At 33.3% G+C, this 14,075-nt stretch overlaps 1 protein-coding gene across 1 annotated transcript in view; it reads left to right on the plus strand.

Moving 5' to 3' along the window:
• Nucleotides 1-14,075, plus strand: part of LOC108914740 (SCY1-like protein 2) — a 260,423-nt gene that overhangs the window by 219,239 nt on the left and 27,109 nt on the right. The window contains exons 11-12 of the mRNA XM_023455315.1: nt 5,014-5,364; nt 11,245-11,492. Coding sequence (XP_023311083.1) covers nt 5,014-5,364; nt 11,245-11,492 — 599 coding nt within the window. The remainder of the gene's footprint in view (nt 1-5,013; nt 5,365-11,244; nt 11,493-14,075) is intronic.

Raw genomic sequence — 14,075 nt, forward strand, 5'->3', positions numbered from 1 at the left:
ATCACAAATGGTGGGAGTATCAGTCGGTACCTGCCACACAGTGTTAAAAAAAGATTTGCGTTTGTTCTCCTATCGTTTAACTTGTCAGCAAGAACTTCATGAAGTTGATTTTCCGCGACGGGCTGTATTTTGTGAATGGTTTTTAAACAACTACGGTGAACTTCATAATATCACCTTTTTTTCTGATGAAGCCTGGTTTCATTTAAGTGGTTACGTAAACTCACAGAATATGAGAATGTGGTCTTCTGAAAAACCAGATAACTTTTTTGTCGAGGGCCCTCTACACGCTCAAAAAATTGGAGTTTGGTGTGCTCTCAATCGAAGGAGGATTTATGGACCTATTTTTTTTAATGGTACTCTTACTGCGCAAAGGTATAGAGAAGAAATTATCGCTCCTTTTGTTAACCAGCTGGAAGAAAACGAAATTACAAACTTTTACTTTCAACAAGATGGCGCAAGGGCACATACGGCAGGCGAGACGATGAATATGTTGAGGGAAGTTTTCCAAAATCGACTAATAAGTCTCAATGCTGAACATGAATTTCCACCGAGGTCATGTGATATTACGCCGTGTGATTTCTTTTTGTGGCCTTACCTTAAAAACACTATTTTTGAACTGCCTATTCCTGATTTAAACCATCTGCAGGCTCGACTTATAGACAAGATTCGTGAAATTAACAATACCCCGAGCATCTTAGAAAATGTCTTTAATTCTTTGAGGAACAGGTGTGAAAAGTGCTTGGAACAAGGAGGGGGACACTTTCAGCAGCTGCTTTAATTTATTGTTATAACAAGGAGGGGGACACTTTCCGCAGCTCCTTTAATTGTTTGTTATTGTTATCACGATTATTCTTTAAAATAAAGTTATATAGTCATTAACGTTATTGAAACTGACAGCTGCTATACAGCTCGTTGAGAAATGAGGTTAAGTTGGTCGCTATAAGCTACTCCCTATGTCCAATGTGTCAGAGCCAACTTCGACCACGTTTTTATTTGAACGCTCGTTATTTATTAAATTGTTAAGCGCGCATGCTCCGCCTCGCTCTCCCCACTCGTTCGCTAGACCAAGTGATAGAACGTATCGCCGCTATCTTCTTTTTCGCAATTAAATAGTTGAATTCACCTTAATGTTAATGTAGGACATGAAAATATATCTCTCTTAATATACAATACATTAAGAGAGATATATTTACTATACAATATATTTACTATACAATAATATACTCTTTCCAAATTTCGGCTCTTAATATTAATAATTAAGGTCACTGCGATTAAATAATAAAAAAAAGATCTCAGCTTCTAATCAACTTACAACAACGATTTTTTTTTTTTAATTCGAAGAAAACTAAAGTGTAGAGGTTACTATTTTATTTTATAATAATTACCTATCTTAACAATTTAATAAATATTAACATTTTTTCAGTCATTTTTAAACAAATTAAATTTGAAAAACTAAATTCTCAATAAATGCATATGTCAATACAACTATTTAGGTACAAAAACAACTAATGATCGAAACTCTACAACGCCTGTGAGCTTGGGAAAATTGAATTGAAAATAGCATCTTCTTAGATAACAAATTCCGCCAACGCCAAACCAATGAAGTTTTCGGGCTGAAATTTTTATCACATATTAAGGGTGAAAAAAGCCTCAAAAATCCTGAATTACAAGTGTCTACGACGATAATTGCACTAATTATTAGCAATTGAAAAAAACGGCCATTTTCGACCATTTTTGAGCTCTTGCGCATAAACAAATCCAAATTTAATCGAACTTGTCTCATTTTAAAGGTTTATTTAATACCTACCTTTTTTGTATAAACCTCTTTTCGCTATGTTGACCATTGTTATAATAAAGTTTCCCAACTAGTCTCGAGTTGATTTTTTGATATGTTATTTATAACACATTTCCGAACAATATTCCGCAGAAAAACTTCTAATAGTATTTTTTCCCGAAACAGGCTGTTCCATGTCTATAATGACTAGACTATTATTGCATCTGAACGTATTACCCTTTCCCTTCTTTTCAAAATTAATTTTGAATTGTTCGCATATCTCCGAGAAATTGCTTGTTAAAATTGATTATTTGTTGTATTCGATATTCGGAAATTGTGTAACATCAGGTACAGACCCAAAGTAAGAGCAGAATTACTTAACAATAAACACTTAAATTTCCATTGGCTGTTCAGGTTTTCGATGTCGCTGATTATGAACCTGGAGTCGGAGTTGCAGAATTCAAAATGGCCGATCTAATATGGCAGGTACAGAAAAAAATATATCATTTTGAAATAAGTAATTCTGACTTCAGATTTGTAATCAGCGACCCTGGCAATTTGAAGAACCAATTGGAATTTAGGTGTTAGAAATTTGATTCCTCTCTCTTTTGCTACTTCATCTGATGAATGAATACGAAGATTTCTAGGACAGGAAAAGAGTCGTTCGAGCGATTCAAAATGGATTTCAAGGAAAAGTAGTGCTTTCATAAGTTTTGTGGAGAAAAATTACCTCTTGGTGTGTAACATGACCAGAAACATAGTAAAAAAATCACATGCTTTTCGGAAAATTCGTTTGGAATATCTTTTAAGGCGCACCAAAGACCTTTGGGAAAGTATAGTCTGGTTGCTTGTTTGGAGATTCAGCCACATTTTGTCGGCCTGTATAATTGCACCTATGCAAAAGAAAACAAAAAGCATATTATAAAAAAAATTTCTCAATGAAATCTGAATCTTCTACCCGTAACTTCAATCTTCACTTACTACATAAGTAACATTTTATTGATTTTTGTATACAAACGTTTCTGGAATTTATGAACAAACTGAAATATTTGACCAACTGTCACTACCAAACATTAACCAGTAGGTATACAGGGTGGTCCGAATTCTATGCAGGAATCTTTAAGGACAGATAGATCTCTTTAAAATAATAGGAGTTTGCGTTATAAACATAGGTCTGGAACGGAATCGTTTTAGAGATACAGGGTGTTGAAGTTGTTAAAAAATATATTTTTTTGTTTATTTCAGGAATCTGTTAACCGATCTCAATAAAATTTGGTTCAAATAATGTACGATAGTAGGCATTGCATTCCCTAAAATATGAGCTCCAAAGGTTTAACCAGTGGTGTACACCTGGATAGGGGTCACCCCCTTTTTATAAGAAAAACCTACGCCACTGTATTTTTTACAAGTTATTGTAACGGATTTATATTCTAATGCACTAAATATGTAAAATTGGTGACTTGAATTTTTTCCCTAAGGTTCACCATTTTCAAGTTATTCATACAAATACAATCCCCTTGTGGCAGACACTTCATATAATATTACAAAAATATTTATGTTTATGCTTAAAAGTAAGTGCAATTTGTAAGCACATCAACAAAAATTTTTCCACATCACTTGTGAAGTAGTGTTCCTGGTGTGTTTTAGTTTTCCCTGCAGGCATTATCTTTACAAATAAGAACAATTTAAATCAAAATAATAATAAAAATACATTTACCAAGCAACAACAACTATACAAGAAACAAAATTAACGTTAGGTACTTACAGCAATTGTTTAAAATGCGAACCACCCACATCGATACATTTCCGACATCTATTAATGGAACTAACTGAAGCTAATATCATGTGTGGTTTTCTTTTAATTCATTACATCCGTCTTCTATTCGCTGCAGTAGTTGTGGTTTAGTACCTATTGGAGTAGAGTAAACTTTTCAGGTAGGTCACCCCAAACATAGAAGTCCAGGGAGTTTAGATCTGGCGATCTGGCTGCCCAAGACACTGGACCCTCTGCACCATTATGGTTGACATTGGCATTTGGTCTTCTACCTATCCATCATCCATATAATTTTCATCAAGCCATTCTTGTATTATTCTCCTAAAACGCGCAGGAGCGCCATCCATTTGTATCCAGTTATTTTGTATATTTAATGGAACATCCTCTAATAATTCAAATAGATGGTTTTCTAGAAAGTTTAGAAATGACTCCGAATTTCATGAGTATTTTCTTGTGGCCAAATATCCATATTGTGAAAATTCACTACCCCTCGCCTTGTGAACGTAGCCTCATCGATTCAAAGTATTTCTAGTAAGAATACAAACAACCACTGAAAAAAATTCAGGCATCTCTGCATCTCCCGGAAGTAAATTTTGCAGAGGTTGTAAATGGTACAGATTTCTGCCATCATTACGTAGAACTTTTCAAATTTTCGATTTAATCACCCCAAGTTGCCGAGACGTTCTTCGTGTACTTAGCCGAGGATCGTCGTCAAATGCTTTTAAAATTTCATTTCTGTGCCTTTCGTTCCTTTGTCGTGATTTCCCAAATATTGTTTGAATCCAAAAAGATGTTTTTTATGCATTAATATATAAATTCGTTACAACAGCTTGTAATCTATCTGCCCTCGAAGTTTCCTGCATTAAATTCGGACCACCCTGTATAAGCTACTTCGTCAATTTTTAATCGGAATTTGTCCGAAGTTACCGGATATAATGCGTTACTATTTTGTTATTCTACACCGGAAAGTAATTTTATTTTACTCACTTTCTGGCAATGTAGGCAATTTAATATCTATATCAGAATTGCTAAGTTCCATCATAAAATCCAGTTTATGTAAGTGTCACTATTTAGAATACCTGGTATTCGTTATACGCTTATACAATATTTAAATTGTAATGATTTAATTCTCGCAAATATAAAATGGAGATACTCGGAGATTTCTTTTCAAGAGATTTAAATCAGTTTGAAGAAAAAAATTCATTAGCACTCACATTAAACGAATAGTATTGAAATACCATGTTTTACAGACATTTCTGGCAATGTACTTAATTTTAGTATATCGCGAGTTGTCAACTTGTTTCCGAAGAAGGTCATTCGGGATGTACTTTCCAATTTCAGGCGTAAAATTCAATTTATTTCAGTGCGATATGCATGTAAGTGTTACAGCTTCGAACGCCTTGAACAGAACATATTATTTCACCGAGACGCTTTCATGTCTAAATTCGATATTTCCTTTCCTCAGATATATACCGACTGATGCTCAGCGACAAAAAATACGGACTATCTGTTAATTTAATGGCCACCAAAGTGATGCCTTCTCTCCTACCGCAGACTGTGAATCCCTCGCTTAATTTGGAACAGTTTACGATACTCATAGAAGTCTTGCAAGAGATGCTGGACCAGATTGACCGGAATCAGAGGAACAAGCTGAAGTTGGACAACCTCTCGCTTCCCAGTCCCGAAAGACACAGGCCCCTGAGGCATCAATATAGCTCGGATAACATGCACGTCCCGCCATTCAATATTCCCAATTTACGGATCGAACAGAGGAAGACTTCGAGTGCAGAGGATATGGCTAGAAAGAACTCTACAGGTACGTGACTCGTTATCTCTCCAAACAAGGTATTCGATTGCACTAAACTGATTTTTAGTTTTTAAGTCCAATGTTTATCTTCGTTGCAAACCGTTCGGTTACGGATTTCTATCACCGTAAATATTACGAGAGTCCATTAAAAATAAATAACTGAAATTATACAGGGTGTCCCTAAAAAATACGAACATTCTGATAACTTTTCAGCATTGAGTCCGGTCAAATAGAGTTTCAGATAAAAGTTGTAGGATATCGAGAAACCAATAAACTTTATTTCTTATGTAGCGATTAACTTAACAGATCGAAATATGAAGAAAAATGCTTCAAGCAAAACTATGACTTTCAAATGACCTACAAGAACATCTTGCAAAAATTCTTGGATCCTAGATTCCATCATAAAATTAGGCTGCTGGCGTAAAAAATAGTGTATTCCATAGTACGGCATTTATACTACAAGTTTCGGGTTGATACGTAGATAACTTTTTTAGTGACGGCGTACGTATCTGCTGATACAGGGGTTAGAATTCCACATGATTATACAGGGTGTTAAAAATATAGTATAAAATATTTCAGGAGTTAATAGTATGAACCAAAATAAGCAGAAAAGTCTTAATAAACATGGGTCCGCAAAGTAACGGTTGCGGAGATATGGACCACTATTCGTTTTTCAAACATTTTATTTTAATAGGAATAAACCGACAAAGGAAGCTTTTAACAATCAAAAAACAAAGTTAAAGAAGATGTTCAAAGTGCCCTTAGTCCATTTCCAAGCAGGCACGACATCTTCGTCTCAACGATATTCGAACTCTTTCGAAAACACCCTCCTTGGTTTGGATTTCTTGACACTTTTGATTAATCCGTAGCTGCAGCTCTTCCAGGCTATTTACAGGAGTACCATACACTAATGTCTTCAAATATCCCCAAACAAAGATTTCTAGAGGGTTCAGATCAGGCGATCTTGGAGCCCATAAAACAGGTCCGGCCCTTCCTACCCATCTATGTGGAAAAGTTTGGTGTAAATGCTCTCTAACGGCCATGGAAAAATGAGCTGGAGCACCATCATGCTGGAACCACATTTGTTGCCTCTGATTCAAAGGAATGTCTTCCAAAAACTCATACAGTGTGTTCTGCAGAAAGTTGAGGTAAGCAGCGCCTGTTAATCGGTTTGGTAAAACAACAGGACCTAGAAACCTGTCACCTACAATACCCATCCAAATGTTTAATGAAAAACGTGCATGATGTCCAGATTCTATTAGAGCATGAGGATTTTCGTCGGCCCAAATATGCGTATTGTGAAAATTAAACACTCCATTTCTTGTGAACCCGGCCTCATCAGTAAAAAGAATGTTTGCAAGAAAACGAGGGTCTTCAGCATCATGACGTAGAAACCAGCGGCAAAAAAACAAACTTGCTTGATGATCATTTATTGGATTTAAGGCCTGTACTCGTTGCACATGGTATGGATAAAGCAGTTGCTCGTGAAGGATTCTCCAAACAAGAGGACCACTAATTCTTACCTCGGCTGATATTCTCCGCACACTCGTACCTGGATTCTGCTCTACCAGTTCTAGAATTTCTTCTTCTACTCTAGGAGTGGATACCGCCCTTGGTCTTCCGGATAAATGACACTGTTTGCTCAAGAAACCGGTATCACGCAATTTTTGGTGAATTCTTCCAAACATGCGTTGTGATGGAATCTGGCGATTTGGATAAGCGTCAACATAAAGACGTCGCGCTTCGGTGGCGTTCCTATTAGCACAACCATCCATGAAATGCATGTCTGTTAATTCTGGGTTAGAGTAACCAGCCATAGCGTAAGAAAACTTGTGCACTGAGAACAACTGCCAAATACGTACTGTTTATTTCACTAAATATCAACCAACTATTATAAGAAAATACACAACGTTTTTGCAAAATAAAAAAAGGGGCTAAAAAACATAAAACATTCCATATCTCCATATCTCCGCAACCGTTACTTTGCGGGCCCATGTTTATTGTGACTTTTCTGCTTATTTTGGTTCATACAATTACCTCCTTAAATATTTTACACTCTTTTTTTTTAACACCCTGTATTTAACTCTCCAAATAATTCTTAGCAACTATGCCGTCTGAAAATTCTGGTTAATGCAAAAGTTTATAAACAATTACTTGTATTTTGGAATTGAGCTTTATTTTTTTATAAGATCATTAATTCCTGTACGGCAACCACTTTTTTGATAAAATATAACCAAAAACTATCGTACTAAATCATGGCCGGTTATAAATAATGGTACAAATAAAAAATTTGAATTAAAAACAAATATATAAATTGTGAAAATTTACAATATTTTGAAAATTCCTTGTTATAAACTAAAAATGTTATATTCAAAATATTATGATTGTAATTGACTTTTCATAAGTAAAAAAAAAATAAATAAACAATGTTGTACATTTTTAACTAGTGAATTTTACATAGCTGATAATATTTCTCATTCAATTTTTACTATATTTTTAGGTCATTAATAACTATACGGCATTTACAAATTTTCATCAGAAATATAACATAAAGAATGAAAATGGCAATGCCGTAGTACATATTCGTTGGAACAATTCTCCGAAACTGTAAGTCCAAAATGAGTTTTATCCTAATTTCAAGAAACTTCTCAATTTAAAAAATAATGAATTTATTCGCTACTTTTCGAAAGCACTGTATATATGTTTTGAAGTAACAGTACCTGCATATTTGCAACTTCTGTTACAATTGTTTGAACAATTTATTTATGCAAAAATTGTAATGAAGCCATTGGCATATATGTTTAAAATTAGTAAAAATAATTTAAAAGTTCATTTGTTACAAAAACAACTTTAAGATTGTCGGTTATAAACATGAATAAAACCACATAAAAATTTACACGCCGAAAAGAAAGAAGAGACAGAGAAGATCTCAAAGCGGTAATTTTAATTTTAAAATAAAAATAATTCCAAATTTTTTAAAAAATATTCGAATGCAGATTTTATTATTGATTTTTTACTAATAATTTTTTGGATTTTGAAAATTTTTTACTTATGTACTTGTGAAAAAAAAATCATATAAAAGCTTTTCAAATTTACAAAATTAATAATTTTTATATCGACCTACGTTTTTTAACGGCATATAACATAAAAATTATTTTACATCAAATAATAACGGTAACACTTATTAAGACGATTTTTTGATTTGATATAGCAAAATGAGAGGAATATGAATATTTTTTTGCATTCGATTGTCGATTGCATAAAATTCTCTCGGCGAAAAATAAATGTTCATATAGTAAAATGTTGATAAATTAAAAAAAAAAAAAAAATTAAATGGTTATAAAGTGTAAAAATAGGTATTTTTAGTATTGGTCATAGTTTATTATAACAAATATCTCTAAAAAAGTATGTGTCCTTTCTAAACCTTAATTTAAACCCGCAGTACGCGATAAACTTTTTGAAATTTTCTTAATTAACAATCCTGTCAAAATCACGGGATCGATGGTTGCAAAATTTTTTGGTAGAATTGACATATGTTTATTCATAAAGTTTCATCAATATTTATAAATATTTACTTATTTTAAAAATTGCTCCAAATATACATATTTATGATTTTTTACTATTTTTCGCTCACTGTTAATTCACTTGTACTTTATAGAAAATAGTCATAAAAAAAAACGAAAAATAAAGAATAACTTCTTTTATTTAGGGCTTACTTTCAATGTTACAGGAAAAAATAAATAGAAAAACGGGTCATTTTTCGATCTTTTTGTATGTTTGTTATTCCCCTGAATTTAGCAATGATTTTTTGGAATAGGCAAACTCGGATTCTTATTATACATAATATTTGGGATTTTTCTGTACACATGACTTCAAACACAAACGCCAAAGCCTACTTTTACTGCTCTATCGCTTGTACTATTTATGGGTGGTTTCATTTGCATTCTTTGATCTTGCGTTATAAAAGTTATCAAAAGAACCTAGTTTCTCAAATTCCGCTGATACATATAGAAAAACGTGTACTCAAATTACCAGAAATTTCCGAGCATAATGTTTCTGTAAAGAAAGAAAATTTTAAAATAAAATAAAAAGAAGAGAATTTAAAGGATTATCGCTCCACTACGAAAAAAGCTGATGGAAAACATTACACGGGAACTACTACTAATGTTTTTTTGGAATGTAGGTGCACATTTGCTACAGTTGATAACTTATGAAGATATTGATGTTACCATTTGCCTCACTGAAAATAATTTGGATTTTGAATGTCCCTTAAGGCTGAAGACACTAAAATAAAACAACACTTGAGATATCCTCAAGAAAAGAAAACAAAGTTCTGGTATTACTACACAAAATAAGCACGGAAAAATTGTCTTTATGATGAAAATACACTGGAAGGTCTACAGAAGAAATTTTTCTTTAAAGCCTCATACGAAGAATAAGGGGGTGAAACTGGCAGTTAATTTTACTAAGCCTCAATTTCAATACTTATAAGTTTGCTATTTGAACCTCCAGCTTTAGTATTTAGAAGTACGAAAAAGGTTCACTTTTGTCCATAACTCTAGAATCTTACATCACAACAATGCATCTAGTCAAACGGCTCTTTGTGAGAACTTTCAGTTCATAGACAAATATCTATATTAAATCAGAACTAACCCACGGAGACTTTTTTCCGTCCTTGAGAAAAGAGCAAAGGATTTGATATTGATATCTGGCACAACCACAATTCTGATCATGAAGATCATTCCAGAAAACCAGAATGACATTCAGCAGTAGCGTTTGTATTACTTTTGCTGCGACCATTTCGCAAAATTTATAATCATACTATGAAGTAACCAACTTTCCAAATATTGCATAACGAATTTGTAACAGATAGGTAATTAAAAACCGTGAAAGTAAACAATTTTAAAGGGATGTACAGAAAATAATATTGTCAAATGTAGATATTCAGTGGTGATGACTTTTTAATTTGAATGTTTGATTGTCATGTCTCTGGAAAGACGATGAATAATATGGAAACAAGGATCCCAGAGCGTATTATTTTCTGCATCGAAGGAAAATAGAGAGCAAATTTTCTGCCGGAGCGCCAGATGTTTTACATTTGAGACTAAATTAAGTTTTAAATAATAATAAAGTGTCTTCTGAAATATTTGTCTCAGCTGTACCGACAATAGAAGAGAACACCATGCTGTTTGGAAATTATTATAGGCTATGCACAATCAATAAAACTTATATATTATTCAATTATTTACCACAAAAGAAAATTGGTTTAGTTGTATTTTCTTGTAAGTTTTATATTTCTGAGGTATAAAATATTTATATGGAGAACATTTTTCATCAATTTAATAACATATAATTAGATTGAAATCATTTTGTATATGTAATTTTTTTCACTTTATCTAAAATAGTTCTCATAATAATAATTAGGAGCTTCCCCCACTCTTTCTGTCGAGAGATAGAACAAAATGTCAATAACAAAAGTTATGCTCAATGAATCCGGCTGTCCATATTTGTACTATTTAATATACCTCAATAGGAAACATTTCTGAGAAAAATTCAACTCTATGTTTTGGTATGTAGATTGCGCCCCCTAGCGACCGAGCTACAAACCTGAAAACTATTTTCAGCCATTTCTCTTGCTCGATTTATTGAACACAATTTTTTTCCGAAATTCTAGGGTCTATACTTCCTCTAATATCGTACTTCGCCTGCGATACCGGTATATGTCTGGTGTATTCGGCCGACGAATGATGCAAACTTTATTTAATGATATTGGCGATGTAATCCAATGATAATAATCGAAGCTTATAACCCGTAGATTAGTTGTTTCCTGTAATACCATCACTACTAAGTGCAACAAAACAAGTATCTGTTAATTCACTCTTCCAGGAGGTATGTTGGGTGGTTGGTGGTTCGGCGGATCTCCCTCGTCGCCCGACAGTAACTTCTTGAGAGTCGTAAACGCGTTCCCGAACAGAAGACTGTCCGACAACACGCTAATGACCCCCAAAATCCGCATAGCCCCGTCGTGTGCATCTTCGCCCGGAGGGACACCAGGAGGCGGCCTGCCGATCCGCAGACATTCCAGTATAGGACCTCAAGAGAGAAGGGGTTCGACAGTAAATCTCTCGCCGCCCACGGTAGGTCTGACTTTTATTCGTTCAAATAAGCGATTAAATAGGTCTCGGATGCCGTAATGGACGTGCAAGATATAGAATTGCATTCAGTGAACACTTTTTATAAGTAACATAAATGTTCTGTGAAAGTATAGGATGTTTATCTTAATATTTAGGATCACGATCTGAGTTGCAATCAATAGTCACAAACTAACAAATCTAAAATTCTAATTGGAATTGGGAAACACAATTTCCATAATATTTTAAAAATGCTTTATTTGTTTTAAGCTGTGTGGTAGACGTTGGTTATAATGACGGAACTGTTTTATTTACTGCTCAAATAAGGACCTCTGTTATTACTGAAGTTTGATAAATTATTTTTGAAAACTTTTTACAGAAAAGATAAAGAAAAGATAAACTAATTACTATCTAAAACAAAAAACAGAATAAAAGGTAAAATAATCAAATTTGAAGCTATTTGCTACCATAAGATTAAACGTGATTGCAAATACAATACAAACAATTAAAGCGCCAAAAGAATTTCCGGAAATGTTTCGTGATTTTTGATAGACTGTCTTTAGGTGAAAAATGGTCGTATCGGGAATTAAAAAAAGCGTTTTGAAGCTCTTAGATTCTAGTTTTTAGATCTTTCGGTCGAAATTTTTTTAGGACCTACAGTTATCATGCAATTCTAAGAAATAGCGCGACAAAAAAAGTTTGCAAATTCAAGTCCACGGACTTGGAAAAATGTTTTTCAGCTAAGCCATTGCATGGACCAGATAGCTTATTTATTCAGTTTCAATTTCCTTTTTTTTAGATTTCGATATGACCATTTCTCATCGAAATATCGGACTTTTAATGGAAAAGGATCCTTTTATCTTCAATCATCCATATCTCGGCGACAAATGGTCGTACAGAGAATTGGAGGACAGTTTGGAAAACGGGAATAAATTTCCTATAACATGATGCCGCAACTTTTCGGATTTTTTTTTTTTCATCTTTTACACGAATTTGAAAAAAAAAAACAGAAAATTTATGGTTTTGTAGAAAATTTACGGCTAAATTAGAAATATTCACGACATGACTAATGTTAAGCATGACTTTTACAGTTCGATATAAGCAGAAGAACTCTGTGAAGTTTTATTTCGATCTAGCTAACCTTTTCTTTGTATCAAACTGTCAAAGTTTTAAAAAAATTAAAGGGTTACGTTTTTTGAGATTAAACACTTCATAATCGTGATTAAAGTGGCAAAACAAATTTTTTTGAGGTTTTCTCACATTTTTATTATTTTTTGAAAAACTTTTCGGACATACCAGAAAACAAAATCCAATTGTTTCCAGCACGATTCGGCTTTTTCGTTCTATGATTCTGTTTATAAACTTTTAATTAAATTAAAATTAAAGTTGACCCAAACCAGATTTCGACCCCGATTTATACCGTTTTTTTGAGGTAAATTTCTAATTAATTTTTGTGCAGTCTGTAATCACTTAAAAACAGTTTTTTCAAAACCACCCTCTTTCTTCTCTGAAAAAAAATGTTCATTTTTATCCCAATTTAATCATGATTATGGAGTGTTTAAGCTCAAAAAACGTGACCCTTTAATTTTTTTCAAAAGTTTGACTGCTATATCGTTGTATTTATCATTCATGATGTTTCAAGAAACAGATCGCTCTCTTCTTCAGAAGAAACTCTGACAATGAAATTGAAGATTAAATCATCCGCCCAGTATTTTTATGGTGCTTCATTTTATTAATAGTTCTTTAAAATGAGCCCTAGTTTCTTGAAATCGATTAAGGCATTTAGAAGTTGACAATTTAAAAAAAAGCTCAAACAAAACTTATGAAAGGTTTAACAGTGTATCTAAAAAGTGTATTTTCAACTTAGGTTATATAAACGAAATTTCGAAAAAACGACAATTTTCTGGAACTTACCAAAAAAATTTTAAGTCCATAGGCGTTTTTAAAGGAAAGCAAAAATGTGCAATTTTTTTTAATTCAAAAACTAGACACTTGAAGGTTCAATTTCCTTTTTTTATTCTCTCTCCGACCATTTTCCTCCAAATTACAGTGCTTTGAAAATCACCCAAATTTTTGTATATTTTTAATATCCCTTAATTTCTGTACCTAGTGTAGTTTCCTATATACAGCCGCTCCGTACCATTAATGGATCACCATGTATAAATATAATTACAACTGTATCTACTCGTAGTACAATATTTGTAATCGTTAAATAGGCGACACGTACCAAAAACTCCTGTACGTTTTTAAATTTTTAAATGCATCTAAAAACAATGCGAAACTAATGTACCGTTTTACATGACTATATAGTATCTCCTTAGCGCGTACTATTTTCACCCTTTTGGTGGAGGCGCGTTTTCATAATGGAAGATATTAGGGAAAATTCAGATACTCGCTATCCCATTACGCCTTGCTTTTAATTCCCGCTTTCCGATCATTTTAAGTTTCTGGAAAAGGTATTTTCCTCGACGTCGACGTCGAGTGAATGATGTACACGCCACATTTTCCAATACATCACTAAAAGTAATTCGCGTTTCATAAATTTTAATTTTATCAGACGTTAGGATATAGACACCTGTTGATTCTCAA

Source organism: Anoplophora glabripennis, unplaced genomic scaffold (assembly GCF_000390285.2).
Source record: "Anoplophora glabripennis isolate ALB-LARVAE unplaced genomic scaffold, Agla_2.0 scaffold607, whole genome shotgun sequence".
NCBI classification, from domain to species: domain Eukaryota; kingdom Metazoa; phylum Arthropoda; class Insecta; order Coleoptera; family Cerambycidae; genus Anoplophora; species Anoplophora glabripennis.